The 20,880-nt window shown below is 44.2% G+C and overlaps 1 protein-coding gene across 1 annotated transcript in view; it reads right to left on the bottom strand.

The window, feature by feature from the left end:
* Positions 1 to 3,148: 3,148 nt before the first annotated feature.
* RABGAP1 (RAB GTPase activating protein 1) overlaps positions 3,149 to 20,880 on the bottom strand; it is a 54,530-nt gene continuing 36,798 nt past the window's right edge. Inside the window, exons 13-25 of the mRNA XM_039730582.1 lie at positions 20,314 to 20,427; positions 19,515 to 19,589; positions 17,227 to 17,352; positions 16,417 to 16,560; positions 14,809 to 14,850; positions 14,353 to 14,481; positions 11,696 to 11,788; positions 10,590 to 10,700; positions 7,817 to 7,921; positions 7,263 to 7,346; positions 6,387 to 6,458; positions 5,722 to 5,919; positions 3,149 to 4,919 (exon numbers count right to left, since the gene is read on the bottom strand). Of these exons, the coding sequence (XP_039586516.1) occupies positions 4,797 to 4,919; positions 5,722 to 5,919; positions 6,387 to 6,458; positions 7,263 to 7,346; positions 7,817 to 7,921; positions 10,590 to 10,700; positions 11,696 to 11,788; positions 14,353 to 14,481; positions 14,809 to 14,850; positions 16,417 to 16,560; positions 17,227 to 17,352; positions 19,515 to 19,589; positions 20,314 to 20,427 (1,416 nt within the window). The 3' untranslated portion in view covers positions 3,149 to 4,796. The remainder of the gene's footprint in view (positions 4,920 to 5,721; positions 5,920 to 6,386; positions 6,459 to 7,262; positions 7,347 to 7,816; positions 7,922 to 10,589; positions 10,701 to 11,695; positions 11,789 to 14,352; positions 14,482 to 14,808; positions 14,851 to 16,416; positions 16,561 to 17,226; positions 17,353 to 19,514; positions 19,590 to 20,313; positions 20,428 to 20,880) is intronic.

Raw genomic sequence — 20,880 nt, 5'->3', positions numbered from 1 at the left:
TTTCCACCTCAGGAGGCCTCAGCTCAAACCTGCCTGTGACAGGCTGCCATGAACATCACCCACCTCCTGCTGAAAGACTGCTGTTGCTGTTGCCTGGGAAGAACCCACTGCCTGCCTCAGCAGACACTCAGACTGCTGTTGCTGTTGCCTGGGAAGAACCCACTGCCTGCCTCAGCCTGAGGGGTGTCTGCAAGGGGAAAACAACAGACGAGGCCATTTAAACCCCGTGCAAATTAAGGCGAAAATTTTACACTTTCTCCACAAGGGGCATTAATGCATTCTGTACAGGTTTTCCCCAAAGTATCACTCATCTCCAGCGGGTATCTGGATCTAAAGCTCTCCTGTCCTCCGCTGCCCTGGTGCTCTTCTAACACCCACAGACACTGGAAGAGCTCTGGGAGGATCTGCATGGTTCCCTGAGGAAGCACCGCCCCGCCCGAAGGCCGCTGCTCCCCTCCAGTCCAGCAGCGCAGCGGTGTGCCCGCACTCCGCACCTTCTTCCCGCCGGCCAGCCCCTGCCCGGGCCCCGCTCCAAGGCTCCTTCCCCCGGCACTGCGCCTCAGCTTCCCCGGCCCACACAGCAAACAAAATGGCGCCGCGGCCGCCTCCACACCCCAGGGCTGCTCCTGCTGCCAATCACCCGCCAGCCAATCAGGGCTCCCCGCGGGCCCGGGCCCCGCGAAAAGCGCGGGAAGCCGTGAGGGCTCTGAGGAGGCGCCCGGCGGGGTTTGAGGGGCCGCAGGGTGTGGGGTGGTCTGCGAGCCTCTCCTTGGCTAAATCCACCTCAAACAGCCCGGTTCTACTTCAGTAACTGCGGTTCCACTCACCCCCCATTCAGCAGGAACCTATACCACCATGAGGAAACGCTTGACTTCAATGTTAAACTCAACAAACATGGCTCCTGAGCAAAGCCCTCCTTCTCGCCTCATAGCCTGAGTTTCCTACCGTGCCTGTGGCCAGATTATCCCGAGGAAAAACCCTCAGTCCCAGATTACACTGTCATGCTTGTTGGTATGCAGAAAATGTAGCAAAACCATGGCCGTGTTGCTCAAACACATTAGGATGTGCAGTGGTAAATTCCAGCAAAATCTCTGTATGAAGAGACCTTGATGGTCTTTGGCAATACAGAAGGAAAAATACTGCACAAAAAGTGATGGGAAAAGAAGGAAAAATTAAAACAGAAATCAACCCTCTGAGTGTCCACTGATGGCTCATTTCCAGTATTTTTTTTCATTTAGGAAGGATTCTCAGTTGAGTTTGTGGGCTCACAGGAGCTCCCTGATCCATGAGGGCTCCGGGCACGAGGCTGGGTGAGCCGCCCGCCTGCAGAGCTGCCCCCGCACCTGCCGAGGGCTGGAAAACCTCCCTGGATTAAACTCTTATGTTAGGCACCTCCAAAGTGTCTAAAGTTAGGCTGGATGAATGTGAGCCAAGCTGTTGAACAGATGGAGTGAAATCCTCCTCTAGATAACAGGAACTTTATATCACTGCCACAGATAAGAAGGGCAGCTAAAAAAAGTCAGGGAGGTAGTTACATAAATTTCAAGACGGCTTACCAGCAATGCTTAAAGGTAAAACTTTCCGATAGATCCTGAATATCCACTTCCAGCTGCGGACCCTGAGCTGCCAAGAAGTTCTGCAACACAAATGAGATTGTGACACTCGAGCTCCCACACTGAGGCCATTGGAACTTAATGATACAGCACAAACACGCAAAGCATTTGGAAGCTGGAGCCTGGGGCACAGGAGATTAATCCCAGCATCAGCAAACTGGCACTGAGCTGGAGTTCAGTACTCAAACCCAGCTGAGGCACATGTGAACAGAAAGGTGATTGACTACCAGTAAATAACCATCTCATTAATGCCCCAAATGCTACCAAACACACTCATTCCTTTTCTCTTACAGGGCTGTAAAATACTTGTGCTTACAGCAACTCTGACTCTATGTGGTTTTTTACCTTCCTTATTCATAGTTTTGAACATCTGCAAATTCAATTTCCTCATCTTAAAACTGACCTGCTTCCTTGTCTTTCACATGTAATTATGCTTCCAAAGATGCACACCTCAGCACTGGATCCATTTTTCTTAGTTAGCTGTGGATATTTTAGATGGAGTTGGATGTGAAATACATTGTTAATATTTATTTCTGAGCACCAAAAACCTTCAGCTAGGCATCTAAAATCATCCATGACTGGAAACTGACTGTAAAGTGTTTTGGATGAAATGCTGTGAAACAATTATGCATGTTCTGCATTCATACTAAAAGAGGCGTATATGCTGCATGCAATTTGAAGATAATGTTTATTTAGAGAGTGGAAGACATCTGAACAATAACGCAGCTTTTTCTCTTCCTTAAGTACCTCATTTTTGGAGGAAAATGCACTATTACACCATTTCCCAGTCCCTTTGAGAAAGACAAGTAGATGAAGGCTCTTGGGTTGCTTCCTCCTGCTCCCAACTCACCTTTGGACTTTCTCTAAAGGTTGCAAATACTGAGAAACTGCAGAGCTGACCTTACCGAGGGATGCACCTCTGGGAAGCCAAAGCAGCAGAGACCACACACAACCACATAACGCCATTCTCTTAAAGCAAAACGTGGCAGGGAAAGTGACACCACAGCAGCCTCCTAGAGCAGGGCTGCTTTCCGAGCCACCTCTGGTGGTTTTGGTGACAAGAATCCATTTGTTGTGCTGGTTATCTCTGCAGAACACAGGGCTGGGAGCAGAGCTGCCCCGTGACCCAATTACTGCAGCCCTGAGGTGGTGTGGGCTCAGCCACGGCCACAAAACCCAGCTGAAGATGACATGAACCACGCTTGACCCCACGGAATTTGTTACTGATGGTGATAAGCAGAGATAGCCTACATTTATTTTGCAGATTCAAGCAGAATTTGGAGGGCCATGGGAAAAAAAAATGTTCTAAATTGGACATGTTTGAGAAATACTGAGTCACAAGTTTCAAGCTGCACAAGGTCACTTTTGCAGTTTCTTTTTTCAAAGCAAACCCTAGATTTTATTATATAAAACCAGTGTTGGCAGCTCTCAGAACATGCAGTCTTTTTTAGCAAAGCCCTTTGCAGCATGACTGTGGTTTCAGTCTTGGAGAAGCCTGCAGATGCTACTGCTTCTACTTTAAGAAGAGAATTAGCTTTATATTGCAAAATATTTAATAATTTTCAGTTCAAATGAAATGAAACAACAAAATAGTTATACAATTTTACTAGTTTATATTTCAATTCATAAAGTATACACACTGCAACTATGCTACCACAATGTCCACGCATCTAATGATGATGGAGTTACAGTAATTTTTTTTTTTTTGGTATTAAACAATAGAGATAATGTATGCAGTTAAGGAAAAAAGCTTGGACATAGCATGTTCTATCCTGTAGTTACAGAGTACATTAGCTAGCATTAGTACAGTAAACAAGAAAAAGTTAGAAATACAAAATAAACCAAATATCTTTATATACAAACCAGTGCCTCATATTGTTACCAGCTTATACTCACACTGCACACAAAATTTATCCACTGATGCAATAGATACTTCAGCATAACACAAACCATTATAAATTAAAAAAATTACAAGGTGCAAAACTCCATTCTACAGCTTTCTGGTGAGAACTCAATACAATCCAGGGAATGAGAACTCCAAGCACGTTTAGCACCTACCAGTGCAACTGCATCGAGTGTGAAAAATGACCTACACCACCTCAGAACGCTACCAGGGAAGCGACTTGGACAGCTAGAGATGCTCGCAGCTACACTCACGCTGTGATTTCTGCCTCATATATATCTCAGTTTATTGTTTCTTTGTCCCATTCATACCTATGTGCAAAACTAAAACCTGGGAGCTCTGTCGGAGCTCCGCAGAAGGCCTGCTACAGCCGGGTAAAAACAAACAAACACAAACGAAACAGAAACCTGACAAAACCCAGACAGACTCCATTGAATGTCAGACCATCCACATAATTCATTTATCAGCAGTCCCTTGCTGGGGTTTGAACGCTGTTGATATGTGGATCAAACAATATGACACAAGTGAAACGGAAATTTGCCCACAATTCCGATTATTCTTGTCTAGCACTTCGACAAGTCTCCCAGCCTCCGGCGGCGAATTGGTTTGGCAGCCCATGCCAAAAAAGCCCAGAATTGCATAGAATTGATTAGTAACAGAAAGAAATGCCAAACACAGAGAGATGGATGCTGCATCTACTAAAACAAAGTGGGGTTGCTCGACAGGAATGCTGAAATCATCCCCATTCATAAAGCAAAACATGTCACCTCCTACTCTCCATTTCCTACCTCTGGGGACTGCTTTCTGGCACTGATGTAGTTCTTGATAAACTTGTATTTTTTTGTTGCGTTTTTCCTTTTTTTTTTTCTTTTTTTCTTTTTTAACTTTGTTAGTGACACTTTTCCTTTCAAATAAAATATTAAAAAAGGTTATAACTGTAAAAAAACCTATCATATGTAAACTTAACAATTAGGGTTTGGTAAGTTCTCGTACCTAGTCTGTGAAAAGCCTCCAGCCAGACGCAGAATGGAGTGTTTCTCGGAAGAGCTTCAATCTAGCTACATCACCTGTTAAATATCAGTAGTATGAACATCCCATGTCTAGCAATAAAACCTCTCTTGTGTTTCCATCCTCTTTATCACTGACCTATTGAAATCCTGACATGCTGTGTTTCTATTATATTTACATTCTGGTCCTCTCATGTCACAGAATTAAACATCTGGCCAAGGAAGGCAACAAAAGGTGTTGTGTTAAGAAGGTGTGTTTGACAGAACTGCTTTTCAACAAGTCTCTTTTCCTTGGACTCCAGTCACTGTTTTTATAGAGCTTATTGTTCTGTTGAACCACGTTTTCTTTGCAGCTTGTACTTCATTCAGGGCCAGACCCAAATGGTGCTCCAAATCCTGCAAACAGAAGAGTAATTTCCTTAATTTGTTACATATTCACAGCACAAGGTTATAGGAGTTAAAGCTACAAGGCTCTAGAACATCTACAAACTCTTGGCTACTTCAGAAGTTAAGTCTTACATAAATTAAAAGCAGCACAATAAGCTGACAAAGAGAAAAAAAAGCTTTGAAAAGCAAAACAAGACTTGTGTCACTGCCCTTAGTGAAACATTCTGCTTTCTTCAGTACATCCAAACTCTTTAATTGTCTTCCATCTGAGGAGGAGCTATTCCCACAGGAAGTGGACTTTCTACAAATTAATTTTTACCTTTCTGTGAACAAGCTGCACTGACATATCAATTTTAGGCTAAAAGCACAGTGTTGTCATATTTTACAGAAATACTTCAGGTACCTGGAGTGCCTTGCAATCATGTTTTAAGAAACATGTCTAACATTTGTCAATGTTACTTCTTCATTTAGCACTGATTGTGAGATAAAGACATGCATGATTCAGTACTCTGTCAGAGCTTGGGCTCCTTCCAAGCAGTTGCAGGAGATCAGGCAGCCAGCACTGCACTGCAGACAGGCAGATGTCTGGAAGCTGTAGTGGCTGCTAAATACAGTTCATGCAATTTCAATTATATCGTCTGCATACAGCAAGTTTCAGACACAATGTTTGGTTAAATAACCCGTGCAGGAAATAGCAGGTTATGGTTTCAACCAACAGGATCTGTTCCAATCCCTCCACAACTCACACACACATTTTTCTAGGAATGCAGACACGCTGTACAGACTACAAAACAAACTTCCAGAGCATTACCTGTATTTTACATTCCGCCTCCACAAGCTGCAGCTTGGTCTGGGCCAGCTCGAGCTCCATTTCCCTCAGCTGGTTCTTCAGTGTTTCCTTCTCCTCATCCGTGTCCTCGTCTGAACCATCCTTGGTGGTGCTGGCCACCTTCACACGGCCTTCCTTATTGAAGAACTCGCGGCAGTGCTCGCAGTCATCCACCTTTTGCTGAAGTAAACACCTGGCTGTGAGCGACGTGCTGCGATGTGATCAAACCTGCTCCTGCCTCTGCTCTGCGAGAGCAACTCCACACCAGAGCAACCACTAATGGCAGCTTGTGGGGAGGCACAGCCAGGCAGGAGCTCCTGCCAGCCCCAGACTCACACTGCTGTGTTGTTTTGCTACAATAATGGGCTCTGTCCCTCCCACTGTTACTTTAAGGTAAAAGACAGTCAGAGGATCTCTTCCAGAAGAAAAAGACCCCTCAAAAAAAAATCCCCAGCATCAACATTAGCATATAACCACTACAGCATGAGAGGACTCACCTTTTCTCCCAGATCTCCCCCTTATCATCTTCTCTTTCATCTATGGGGACTCTCAGCCACCATTTTACTAATGAAATAAATTGTGTTTGCTGCTATGATTTTTCTAAGAGATTGAAACATTGTAGACTGTAGATCTATCTGGTCTCTTACCCGTATTTTCTCAATTTCAGCTTTATTTGCTGTTTGTTGCTTTTCCAGTCGCTCACTCAGCTGGGAACAAATCTGACAAGCAAAATTATGTTACCAGACCATTTATAAATGTAAATTCCCTCCCAAATGAATGCTAAAGCAAAAATAAATGCTGCTGCAATATTAACATGGATAGTCTAAGGACCCTTGGAAAGCTAGAAAAATTGGGATGCTGCATTAAAATGTTTCATTGTACATTTTCCCATTCTCTACATATTCTTCTATCCCCACAGGATAAGGTGCAGCTCCAACAGAAGTTATTAACAGTTTGGCCTTGCTAAAGGAGCCAGAAAAGGTTAGGAATAGCATGGCCCTTTTGTTGCCTTTGGGAGAAAAGAGCAGGCAAGACAGCTTAGTAAAAACCCTAATTCATTCCCTGAGACCTGATACGGGCCTACTAAAGAGACACATGAATTTGCTCCCTTGATACCTTCTGACCAGGAGCTTGAATGCCAAAGCAAAGCCTTGAAAGGAAAAAGGCATCTTTTTTTTATTTCTGAGGTGCATTTGATTGACAAAGCAAAGGTGAGAGAGAAGCTTTTTTTGGCATGAAGTGAACCTTTGATATCCAAGAGCCCATTTGAACAAGGTTTGTCTGTAACTGAGGCTGTGGTGACTGCTGATCTACCAATCCCCACATCAGGGGCAAACAGGACTGACCACTTCAGGATCTTGGCCAAAGAAAATGCAAAACCAGCCACAGGCTTCCCATTTAGAACAGCAAAACTGTGTCCTCAGATGTATGGCACAGATGACATTGATTTCCAGAAATCTCCTAAAATACCCAAAAGTCTTGTACTCTGATAGCAAACCACATCATCATGAAGTTGTACTCACCTGTTTGTAGTCACCAATAATGGAGCTGTTCTTTTTGATCTCTGACTCTGCCTTATCTAGCTCCCTACGACACATTTCCTTCAGCTGTAGGGGGAAAAAAAAAGAAAGTAAAGGGTTTATATAGGTGTAGTCTGAAAAACACCCAGGTGGTATTTCTTCCTTCTCCTTAACCTCACTGCTCTGCTCTTCCTAGTGACCCAGAGTCCAGCTCAGCCCCACACAGGCAGGGTAAAGCCAGGCTTTGGTGGCCATCACTGAAGGAGCAGTGGGCTAGCCAAGGAAAGGAAGGATTCAAGAAGTGCTGACAGCTGAAGTCCTGCACTGCCTCTCTGTGCAGCATCTGGCAGAGGCTGTGACACTGTGATTTCAAGTTAAAAATTCCCCATCCTATGAAGCACCTGGCAGGAAAATGCCAAATTCTGCTCTGCTGACGTCCTTTACACCACAGAAGAGGGACAAACATGACTTGGAACACCAAGACCTTCCCACACTTGTTACTTGTTATTTTTATCATTTCTGCACTGTACAGAAGAGAATGACAGAAATGCCCCAACCTGAGCAGATTCTTCCTCCAGGCGCCTCTTTTCTTCTTCTGCATCAATCAGCTTCTGTTTGGTCATTAGCAGCTCCTTATTGAGGGCATCTGCCTTCTCCTCTGCCTGAAACACAGAGCAGAGGCTGAGCAGAGGCTTCCCTGCTGTGCCTCCACCAGGACAGAGCCAAGAGTGCAGCCATTCCAGCCTTATTAAGGTTTGGTTCATTGCTATTAAAAACAATAAAACTTTATTCTGAAAATTATTTTTCTCAAACTTCCCATCTGCAATAGCAAAGCAGCAAGACATCAAAATTAATGGCATGTACCACTGTACTCCAGCCTTCCAAAATGCCTCTTGAGTTCAGTGATTCATTTTAGCAAAACTGGAGTAGGGATTGCTCCAAAGAAATCCAATACCAGAAATAAGTTTCATTTTCTTGTCCAGTCTGGAAGTTGACCAATACATTCTGAAGACAACCAAAGGCACAGAACAGCTCACAACGGGCAAGATCAATAAAAGACAATAACCAGCTCAGACCTAAGTTTAATTTGCAAACATTCAACCTTGCAATGAAAACAGAATTAATGACAAATGCCTCTAGAAAATTTAAAAAGCCCCCAGAACTCTATGAAACCTCCCAATGGATGTAACCATCCCCGAAAATACTGCATGAAAAAACTGAGCTACCAAAGCAACATAAGTCAGGCCCCTCTCTCCTTCCTCCTTAAGGGAAAGAAATGTCCCACCAGAAACCAACAACCCTTTTTACTGCAGTTTTTGAAGTATAAAAATATATTGTTGAAAAATTTCAAGCTCTTTATAAACCACTAAAACTCTGCAAAGTTAAAACATCTTTTCCTGTCTCATACACACAACACAGCACTTCCCAATAGGTGTATGGATTCCACATAAAAATAGATCAATAACTCAACTGATATATAAAATCTTCAGAAAGTGGCTGTACCAATTCCTTTCAAAGGAAGAAAATCAAAAAGTGAATTTTAGTCCCCTAAAGTCCTGCTGATCTTTTAAAACAGATGGCAAAGGCAAAGAGAACATCTTTTCATTGCAGATGGGGTTTAAGCTGTTTTAAAGCTAAAGAACACTGGGATGTAGGAGCCCAACAACAGTAGAGAAATGAAGCCTATTTTCTGGTCTAGTGAAAGGATATTAAGGAGATTCTTGTATTTCCAAATGCTTTGTTTTGATCTTTTGGGTTGCAGATTTCAGACATGCCATGTAGGTATCAGAAAAGGTCTGTTAAACAATGTCCTTTGGTACTTTCCTTTCAGGACCTCAGGCTGGCAGAATGAAATTCATCACTTCAGGATCCAATTAGAAGAATTAATCATGTCCTGAAGTAGGATCAAACCTACCTATCTCCTCCCAGGGGATAACCCAAATGCTGCCAACATCATTTACCATCTTTGAGTACAAGACTATTATATATCAAATTAAACATATTGCCTAATTTTGTTCCTCTCCCAGCTCTCCATTAAAAAAAAATAATGTAAAAATATAACAGTGTCTCACAGGCTCAAGCAGCCACAAACAACAGTTAAAAACTGACAGAAAAAGCTTCTTCAGGACAATTTTTGCTGGAGTCCACCTCCTGAGTGCCACTACTGGGCTATCACCAGTGTGAAGCTTCTGAAAGCCTCACTAATGAAGGGGAAAAGCCCAGGTAAGAGGAGGTGAGGTACCAATGTGTGGGGAAAACCTGCTTCTAGAATATTCTTCTATGATCCCCATTTTAACACCTAAGAACAGGAGATGTAATAAACCCCAAAGTCCTGAACCAAACCTCATTAAAGCAACATTCACCCAGTGGCATCAACATTTACTATGAATAGTTTTCCAACAGCAAGTTTCCAGGAGACCGTGGGAAACCTTAAATTGTCTGAGGCAGATCCAGTGAAACGTCTGAAAGCCTGTCAGCTCCTGCACTGTGCAACTTTCAGAAGTCATTTTCCTTTGAGATTTCAGAAATGCACTTATCTTGGTACAGAACAAGAATGGCAAAACATGAGCACTTGAACTCTTCCCTCACCTCCCCAAACAGACAGACTAGAAATGTCTCCTGTGCTAGAAATGCCAGTACCTTTGTCTCTGCATGTCCTGGAAAAAAAGAAAAAGCATATCCTAATAAAATCTCCCCCAATTGAATATGTAAAGAAGGGAGTGGGACAGCAAGCTGAAAAAAGCTGCTGTAACACAAAGCAAACCTGAATCTTCTTCCTGAGAGCTCTACTGATCTGGAAACAGCCCAGGATGAGGAGTTCACACAGGCAGATTCCAACAAGCCAAATGGAAACCACAACATTTTCAGAGTAGCCTGAGGTACCTGAGAACCTGATCCATGCAGAGCCAGACAGACTCAGACTTTCAGGTTTATCAGGTACTTTGCAAAGCCTGTCTGCTGTGAAATTGCATTCATAAAAATCCCAGGAAAACACGAGCTAGCATCCATGTTATGATTTCTGAGATGGTTCAAAGACTTGACACAGCTCCTGCTAGACTTCCTTAGAGAAAAGAAAGCAACTACTCAAATACAGGCTCTGCTTTCCCTCCAGCCACTCTGAATGCTTTTCAGAGTAATCAGTATTTCAGCCAGCACTCCTGTTTCAAATGGACCTCTGTCCCAGGCCTGTGCATTGTCAGGGTGCAATAGGGATGAGGAGGAAGGAATCCTGTCCCACACAAAGAAGTACTCCATGTCTCTCCTCCCCAGTGAGAGAAGGAACACGGAGTCAGCCCTGTCTGCCCCACACAGCCTGAGGACATGACTTACATTGTCCAGGTCCTTCCTCAGTGCAATCTTGCTGGTGACCAGCTCGTGGGCGAGGTCGTCGTTCTCCTGCTCCAGCCTCATGTTGGCCTCCTGCAGGCGCCGGTTCTCGCGCTGCGGGGACACGGGGGGACACTGGGGGACACGGGGGACACGGGGGGACACGGGGGCTGTCAGGGCCAGGGGCTGCCAGGCAGGGGGTGACACAGCCCTGGGCACACACACCAGTGCCCACCTCCAGCCTGCAGACACAACTCTGCCTGCAGGAAATTCCCCCAGACCAAACTACAGCCACAGTGTAAATGTAAAATAAATACAGGATTAGCCTTGAGGGGACACCAGGTACAAAGAACTCTGCTCAGCCATTACTTGTTGAGCTACAGAAATGTTTTTGAAGCCTGCAGCAGTAGGGGTATCACTGTGCTGTTGATACCTTGCCAGGAGTTTCCTACAAGTACTGCTTTTCTTGGTTCAAAATTTAATTACCATGCTAGGAACAGGTAAGAGAGGAGAATCCTGGAAAAAATATTCTGTTTTCTCTCTCCTGCTACAACTCCCAGCACATAGATGGATACTAAAGAAAGTTTACTTCTCTGATTAAAATACATGAATTTATTGTATCTATTTATCTGTGTGTATTATTGTGGTGTGTGTATGCATGCATAACTTAACCTGTGTAATTTATCCCTGTATTACATTTATTTGATAAATAAACTATTTATAAAATTATATGCTTACTGCAGGATACATAATTTGAAATTAAGAAAAGGAGAAAAATGGGAAGTACACCCATGGAAGGCAGAGTTAGAATCAGTCAGACATTTCCTTTCTGTTCATGGCTTGTGGTGCAATCAGCACCTTAAACAGGCTCTACTGAACCAGTTCTGTAAGCCCAAATAAAAATTCATACTATGGCTTTTCTTGCACAGCTGGGCTCACAACAACCCCCTCCTGATCAGCATTGCCAATAGAGAGACATTCCCTTCACGTTCATGGAGCTGATTCCCCTGTTGCATCCAAATTGGTCAGAAAACAAAACCAGCTCAAAAAAGAGTCAAAAGTAGCAATTTCCTGTTTGTTAAACCAGACTGGAGAAGGTAAAGCATTACCTCAAATCTTTCTATAGGATCCTCCTGTTGAGCCTGCTGCTCTCTCATGGTATGATATTCCTTTTCATATTTCTTCAGCTTCTTCTGGCTAATCTAAATTAAAGCAGCCCATTAGTTCCTGCCCAGAACATTGACAAAAGAACACAACACACACAGGTTATGGAACAAGCTTCAGGCAACTCCTGCCTCCTACAAAGCACAGCTCCTGGCTTCCCCCAGCTCTGAGTGCCAAACCCCCAGGTGTGGTCACAAACGGTTCCACTCAATAGAATGCCAGCAGCATTCCTGTGGAAAGCAGGGAAAGTTTCAAAAGGCACCCAGAGCATCCTGCCCGAGCTCCCCTTGGTGCTGCAAGCTCCTGCTGCTCCACACGCTGCAGAGCTCCCTGGGAGATATGGCTCATTTTAGGACTGGCCTGGTGCTGAGCCTTCTTCAGCTGCTTTCTCAGCTGTAACATTGATCACACAGAAGCACTTGGTTTACTTTACATGAGACTGTAAATGCTGAAAGGGCAAGTGCAGGCTCAGCTGACATTTCTGCCAGCGTCACTCAAGCCCAGCAGAAAACAGCCCCTGGCCCGAGGTGCAGGAGTGCTCTGTCCTGCTCTGACACACACAGCACCAGCAAAGCCACTCTCACAGGCCCCCAGAGTCCCCTTTTACACACACAGCACCAGCAAAGCCACTCTCACAGGCCCCCAGTCCCCTTTTACAAAAAGGGACAGAAAGGTGATGCTGAATTCAGTATTTTGTGCCCAGAGTTGCAGTACTGCAGGGACAGGAACACAAGGGAAGCTGTAACAGATCCTGACCAGCATTTTCCTGGTGTCACCCGTGCCAGAATGGTTCAGCAACACCACACCAAGATCACTGTGAGCATTTCACATGGAAGACATTATGCATCTAAATGAAATCTCTAGCATTAAAAGTTGCACCTAAACATTCATTTTTATCTCAGTCAACCAAATAAATTTAAAAGCTATAGCTAAGATTTCCTCTTTAAAAACCCTTTTCTGAGAAACGTGTTGAATTTTACATGCATAGATGACCGGCAGAATGGAAAACGTGTCTGGTTTCCCTCAAGTCTGCTTTTCTCACTCCCTCGGCAGGAGCTGCAGAAAGCGGTGGCCAAGCTCCCTCTAGTGAGAGCTGAGCAGAAACGCCCCTCTGCAATCGGGAACATTTCCTGAGATGAACCATCACCGGTCCAACCCCACCACAACTGCAGGAGGCATTCCTGCACCCCAGACACCCACCCAGACAGTTAACCCTTCACTGACAGTGGAGCCAGTAACCTGAGGAGATTATTTCACTGCTCTGCCCCTGCTCAAACACTGCCCAAATCTGGGGGTTTCACACCCCAAACCTCCCACAATGTGAAGTTAGATCCTGACAAATGAGGCATCCACCATGCCAGAGGAAAGGAAGGCACGCACACCACTACCACTCGATTTTCATCTTCTACTTTTCCAGTGCTTTCAGCCAGTTTTGCCTTTTTTAGGTGATCTTGAGCAGATTTGTCATTGTCATAAATTCTGGGCACAGGAGGCCTGGGGAACTCAGCAAGGATTCTGCATTTGCAGAAATGAACTCTGGTGTCCCACCACATTTTTGCAGGAGGCAGCAGCAGCTCTGCTAACATCTGATGCCCAGAGAGGTGAACTCGCCATCCCTGGAAGAGCCCAGGGCCAGGCTGGATGTGGCTTGGAGCACCCTGGGATGGTGGAAGGTGTTCCTGCCCATGGCAGGGGTGGAGTGAGATGGGCTTTAGGGTCCCTTTCAACCCAAACCATTCTGTGATTCTGTGACTTGATTGAGAAGTGACTTTAAGAATCTGCTGCTGTCTCCAGCTGATGACTTCCTGACCTCCTTTCCAGCAGAATGCTGTTCTAATCACAATGCCTTAGCCAGGCTACTTCTCCCTTCCTATAAATTATTTATTTTGATATCAGGCCCTTTTCTGCTCAAAGAAACACTTCCAAATACAGAGATGGAGATTTCTACTGACAGCAAAGGACTTAGATTTTAGGTCAAGGAAAGCAATTAGTGCAGCACTGCCATCAAGGAGGTGACACAGAAGTGTTCTGTGCTGAGCCCAGCAGTGCTTCCCCCACAACCTCCCTTTAATGCCCCCAAAGCATCCAGCACCCCAGGGCAGCCCTGCCATGTCCACTCAGAGCCTGCTTGTGCCACTCCACACAGCACTGGGAACACTGGGAATTTTGGCAGAGTGGGAAAAGGAACAAGTTGTTATTTGGAAACATAAAAGGCAAATGCACTCATTAGGATGATGTGAACCAGATGCATGTGGAACATTTAATCTGTGGCTAATGCTAAATGATTAGAGAGATAAAATAGCTTGATTCTTGATTATTCAGTAATTTCTGCATTAGTTTCACACAAGATATGCCTGAACTCTGTGCAGAATACTGGCATCCACACTGCTACTACCCCTGGATCACAACATGCCTGCAATGCTAACACACCAGGGAAGTTGTGTACTTCCACACTGACACTACCAAGAATTCCTCTGGGGAATTTAAGGAAAAAGGACACTTTGAACCACGTCAGTGTATTTGACTCAAAATTAACCTGCCTTTGCCCTCGGGGCTGGAGGCAGGAGCTGCCCCAGGACGAGGTGCAGTCCCTCCCTCTCACCTTCATGTTGCAGGCCAGCTCCATCAGCTTCTTGGCGTTCTCCTCGGAGCGGTAGCGCTTGGGCAGCTGCACGCGGAAGAACTTCAGAGCCCCCTCAAAGTCAGTCAGCAACAGATCATCCTTGGTGGTCTGGAGACAAGGGAAGAAACACCAGGAAAAGCCAATCTTTTACAGTTACTGAATCCCAGAAACAACAAAGCCACGGCAGCTTTGGAAAGCTGCAGTAACATTGCTGCTTCTTAACCTTCAGCAAAGAGTGTTTGTTTCTATTTCTGCAACCTTCTATTCCACCCCCCCAAAAAAGCACTGTGCTGCACAGGACATGCCAGATTACAGCACGTGTGCCACAGGCAGTTGTTAGCTTCTCAAAAAAACAACATATTTTTGTAACAGGCATCTTAATCTTTATACGGTGCATGAAGATGCATAAACCACAGTGTAACACTGTATACTCACTTTTAACAATCCCAGTGCAACGTTGAAGATAACACTTATTCCCTGGAAAGAAAAAATAATGACAAAATAATTTAATTTCTCAGTATTTACAAGCTTGGATAGGAATTTATTTGGTGGGTTTTGTTGTTTGTCTAGTTTCTGTGAAATGGAGAAGCAGGATACAAGTGTAACCAGGTGCTATGTAAATCAAAGGCACAAAGAACAACTTTGCAAACAACTGGCAAAATAGCTTTACTGGAGAGTCATTATAGAGAGCAAAAAAACCAACACTGGTTTTACTGCCTCCTTAGCAGTCTGAAACTTCAAAATTATGTTGTGCACTTTATTTTATTTCTTAATGAGTAGTTGGTCAGCTCAAGATAATTTAACTTTCATACAGCAACTTCTAAAATCAAATTCAAATGCAGTAATGTATACACCAATATATTAAATTGTGGTCTTCACAAACTGGGATAATTCATGCAATGAAAAAGAAAGCGACTCACTTTAGGACAGAGTCCCACGGCATCTATTCTGCCTCTACTCCTCAGAAGAGTTCTATTCATACTGTCCAATTAAATTAAATACAAACAGTTCTGTACTCAGGAGTAGCTCACACCTTCCTCAGGGGTCCCACTCATAACCATGACACATTGCTCATCTCATTTCAAGATCCTGCCTTTCTTCTTGCCACCAAGTTATTCTTTCACCATTACTTTAATATGATGAAAAACCCCTTAAAACTTCTCTGTGAGCACATTTACTGTTTATGAAATGAAAATGTGTTTCTAAACAAACAGAACTGATTTTCTCCATACCATCTGCTGCTTTCTATTCCACTGGCACATGGACAAAGCAAGCAGCAGACACAGGGAAAGGGCAAAAACATTGACCAGGAGGTTTGTGAATGCTGAAAGCCTCCAGTAAAGGAAGGGCAGGAAATCAGCCACTTCACAGGAACAAGTGCACATCCAAGAAGAATGGGTGCATAAAGTTACCCAGCAAATCATTAAATAACTCAAGGATGCTTCAGTACAAAATGGGATTTGTTCACTGATGGTAATAAGTGCTGATTGTAATTACACTGCTTACCCACACATCACTACATACACTGTTCCACACATGATTACAGACAACGCCTCAATACAAAGAATTTTGCTCTCTAAATAGAAGTTGTGAAATATAGAGAGACTTTGAGTTTTCCAGGAGAAAGAGCTTCAAGCTTGTTAGATTACCAGAATGAGAGTTAGCTGGGCCATTTTATACACAATGGCCTCCATGCAATTACATGATAGGGAAAAAAAAGTCATCACTGTGTATAAAGTGACTTCAGAAGAGAGGAGCCCACATATTTGGAAATCAGCTCTCATCAGGCTGTACAGAGTCTTCTCACATAGATTAACCAGTGCCACAGGGAATAGGAGATTATAACCTTTTACATAGCTATTGATTCTTGATTTGTTTCTTTAAAATGCTGAGAATCTTTATCATTGCAGAAATGTAACACTTCCACATAAAAATATCACACGCCTTGCTCTGAGAGAACAAATAGTAACAAGGACATGAACCAAGACAGTGACAAACTGTCAAAAGCTGGGGACTGTGCAAGTCTCCAGTTAGAACACATACCTCACACAGGAGTAAGTCAATAATGTGGAAGACCATGTAGAGAGGGAATTTTGCAGTGAACAGGGTCAGGAACCACTGGGAAGCATACATGTGTGCTTCAAGGCTGATGTCCAGAAAGTGGTTATACAGATCAGGAATGTATTCCTAAAAGTAGAACACCAGAAGCACTGGAAGTTAATTGAGGCTATTTTGGAACAGCAGCTGAACCCCAAGCCACAGAAGGGAGCTGGGTAGAGAGACCATCAGTGCAGGGTCCTGCATCCACAGGTGTGACAGGACCAGGCTGGGGGCTGCTAAGGATGCCGAAGGCTTGTCCTGGGGTGGGTGCCCAGCAGATTTGCTGGGATTTGCCCCAGTAGGGCCCAGCAGTGGCTGTGCTGACAGCAGAGCCTCTCCAGCTGGCAGGCACCTCTGCCTTCAACCACACTGCTCCTGAGACCTCTGCTAGAACACCTGGGATAGTCCTGGCTCTCCACCCTTCCCCAGAGCTCACAAACACCACTCACCCTTCCCCAAAGCTCACAAACACCACTCACCCTTTCCTCACAGCTCACAAACACCACTGACCCTTCCCCAGAGCTCACAAACCCCACTCACCCTTCCCCAGAGCTCACAAACACCACTCACCCTTCCCCAGAGCTCACAAACACCACTCACCCTTCCCCAAAGCTCACAAACACCACTCACCCTTTCCTCACAGCTCACAAACACCACTGACCCTTCCCCAGAGCTCACAAACCCCATTCCCCCAGGAGCAGCAGGCAGGGTGAGCTGCAGGCTCGGCTCTGCTCACCCCCGTGTGAGCCCCACCTGCATGAGGCGCTCCAGCTGATAGAACTTGCAGTGCAAATCTTCAAAGTTCTGTTTGAAAAGTTCCCTGAGTCCATAATCAAACATGATTTTGACCAGAACACTGAAAGCTTGCTCCTCAGGCATCTGTGAGACAGGAAAGTGGATTTAGCAGGCAGCATTAAATCCTTTCACATCAGGTCCATCCGCCTGAACCTCCCTTCTCCCTGAGTGAAAGGCTGAATTGCCACTACTTTTTTATCCAGTTTAAATGCAAACAAGAGTATTATCACACAAAATGAGGTTTTCTGTTCAAATGGCATTTCAGTAGAATAAACCACCTCTCAATCACTCAACTAAAAATACATCTTCCACACATGAAGACCAGAGCAGTTTCCCCGTGTCTTTGCTCCAGAACTCATCAGAATCTGAATCCTACAGATTTTGACCAGCCTAACCCTTTGGCACTCAAGTAAAATAAGGCAGAAGGAGTATTACTAAAGGATGTTAAACAGGATCCCTTATTCTTAACGATATATTTCTCTTTTTCAATGACATTATTACATTTGATGGTTATTTATTAGATGACATGAATAAGAGACCAGTAACTGCTAACAGAAGTTCCACACCTCACAACTCAGCACCAGTTTGGGAAGGTTCAATGTCCCTTTTCTGCCAAAAACTGAAGGAAAACTCAAAGCCCATCAGTGTTGTGACATTTTTCCCTGCCCTTAAAATTCAGTTTTAATATTTCTGTAGAAAAGTCTGACTTCAGGTCAATTGCTGGTTTCTATAAAGAACAGAACATCCATCTGAAGTATTCTATTATTAATCTGCAGATGGAGTTTATTAAAACAGAAAACTTTGCTGAAACATTCCAAACTGGTAGTGAAGGACTCGCAGAAACTTAATTTCCTTTTCTGCAACATTTGTTTTTATTATTTATTTTCCCTAGCAGCCACACTCCAGAGGCTGACTTCAAAGAGAATCAAATAAAAAGAAACTTATTTGAAATTTAGCTTTTCCTTACATGCATACATTAGTCCCAGAAGCCACAAGCACTGCTAAAGAGAGAACTCTGGAATAACACAGGGCTCAGTCATGAGAGTGAATCTCTCTAAGGCAAGGGACCCATGACAATGAAAATCTCTAAGCAAGCACAACTGTTTCAGTGGAAGTGTTCAGTTCTCTTAGCAGGAAGTGTTGCCCTTCCCTATCTCATTCAGAGAAGAAATAAAGAATTAATTGCTCATCTAGGAAATATTCCAGATTACAGTTACAAAGAACTAAAAGGTTGTTATCATTAATCACTTGGCTTTTGTTTCACAAGAATGGAGTTTACAATCTCTTCTGTATCCTCCCCTGACTTTACAACAGTATGGAAAATCCTCCCCTGAAGGCCAGACTTCCTCTTCCACCAAAAACTGCAGAGAGCTCTTCATGCTCAGCCCTCTATGGCAGCAACAGCTGGGGAAAAGAAACCTCAAAGCACTGCTGGGCTCAGGAACTCTGCAGTTCCAACTATCCTTGCAACAGAAACACTGACAAAAAGCAGACGTTACTTTGAAACAGAACAGCCTATAAATACAGAACTACAGATTTCTAATGCTCTTGTATTTCCCAAGCGTGAGTGAATCGAAAACTTTTGCTCCTGAGAACCATAAATCTCTCTCTAGCTTCTGAACACACCAGCAATTAAAGGATATTACACTGATGAGATCACTTCTATCAACAGCAATTAAGTTTAAAAAAGCACAATAGAGTTTCTTTTAAAAATAAGAAGGTATTATTGTATCCTTCCCTAACCTCTCAAACCAAGAAGCACAAAGACCTACAGGACAGCAGCCCACAGGCAGCACAGCCTGCACTGAGACCTAATGAACTGACATCCCTTCCATGTCCTAAATCCTCCTCTGTGTACACAGGCCATGGCAAACACCACCTGTATTTCTGACTGATTCCAACAGAAACATCTTATAAAAAGCTAAAATCTGACCTTGAAACCCTGTAACAGAAACATTTACAGTGTTGTCTTACACACAAATTCCATGCCTACTACTGCTCATGAGTGCAAGCCTGAATGGAAGGGGTCCTAGTACAGGAACACAAGGGCAAGAAAGCTGAGTCCTTACAAACACCACAGCAAGCTTTAAACAATGTACTCCTCCCTGCTAAAATCACTTTATTACTGACCAACATATAAGTGGATGTGTGCCCTGCAACCCTATTAGCTCAGAAGTCTGTTGTAGACAAGTGGAGCAATATTTATTCTGAGGTCTAAAAGAGCTGAGGGTAAAGGCACCACTTACATGTAACAGCAGCACAGCAGCAAGGAATGACTGGCCTTGGCAGTAGCCAATCTCTTCATCATACACAGAGTAGGCCTAAAAGAGGAATCAAGACTTTACTGGTACCTGTCTCAAGATAACAAACACAAATAAAACAGAACAATGCAGTGAACACAGCTCCACACAATTCCCATGGATGGAGTGCAGCCATTGTCATTCTAACAAAGAGAAAATCTGTGTGACAACCAAACTGGGATACACAGAGGCAGTGGCTGGTTCCAGTGATGCACCAACGTTGCTGCAACCACTTATCTGAGTGCTTTTACCTCTAAACAGGTCCCACAGGGATGTTAGGAAAAGAGAGAAACCCTAGAAATTCAAAAGAAAGTGCTGGAAGCTTAAACCACTCCAGCTGAGATACCTGAATACACTGAGCTGTCCATTTTTGCTTATTTCCTTTTTTTAATAATCAGCTTCAGTGCATGCCTATGATTCTATAACCTTTATGGAGGTACACAGTCATCTCCAGTTACATAATCTGCCCAGCTTGATCCAGACTGACAGGTCCTGACAGGTCAGGAATGATGTGAAGTCTTTGCACCAAACACTTGAGTGCAGAGAAATCTGGGAGGGCTTTAGGTCTCCTGTGTGAATAACCAGACACAGCCCAAGAGAACATGGAGAAGAGCCTGAGCCTGGTGCCAGAGGCTGGCTGCATGACAGACACTGCTAACACATCCCCCTTCTTCTCAGGCAACAGCCACACTGCTGATGCTGCTGAACACAAGTTACCAAAACCAGCTGAGAATTTAAAGAATACCTTGCATATTTTGTACAGGGAGTCCTGGCCATCTCCCCCAGTGTCTTTAAAATAATCATGAGCAGGGAACGTTCGGTTGATGTCTCGGGTGATGGCACTGTCTTGTGGAGACTCCTGTCAGAAGAAGAAAATAACATGCCAATTAAAACACATCAAAAGAACATAAATGACAATATGCTAGGACTGGGAGATGAGCACTGGGTTCTGTGCACTGTTCTAAATTTAACAAGACCCAGTGTACCCCAGCAGAGCTGGCAGCTGCAGATCACAGCTGGGATAGATTTGGGTACCTGAGCACATCTGGGAGGGCAGAGAGTGGCAGAAGGAACTCTCTCTCTCACACACACACACACCCCATTTGTGCTCCAGGCCAGGGCAGTGCAGGTGCAGCCATCCCTCAGAGATTCCTGGATGCCAGCACTGCCCAGGCTGTGCTGTCTCACCACTGCAGGAGTCCCAGTCAGCTGTAAGCAGCAGCTGTCCAAAATGCTGTCCTGAGGTTCAGCTTGAGGAGCCACTCCTCATCCCCTCAGAACCCAATTAGAGAACACAGATAGCATGAGCCCG

Source organism: Passer montanus, unplaced genomic scaffold (genome assembly GCF_014805655.1).
Source record: "Passer montanus isolate IOZ18808 unplaced genomic scaffold, ASM1480565v1 scaffold73, whole genome shotgun sequence".
In the NCBI taxonomy this organism is placed as follows: Eukaryota; Metazoa; Chordata; class Aves; order Passeriformes; family Passeridae; genus Passer; species Passer montanus.
The sequence above is the reverse complement of the archived record's forward strand: the minus strand, read 5'-3'. Positions and strand labels throughout refer to the sequence as shown.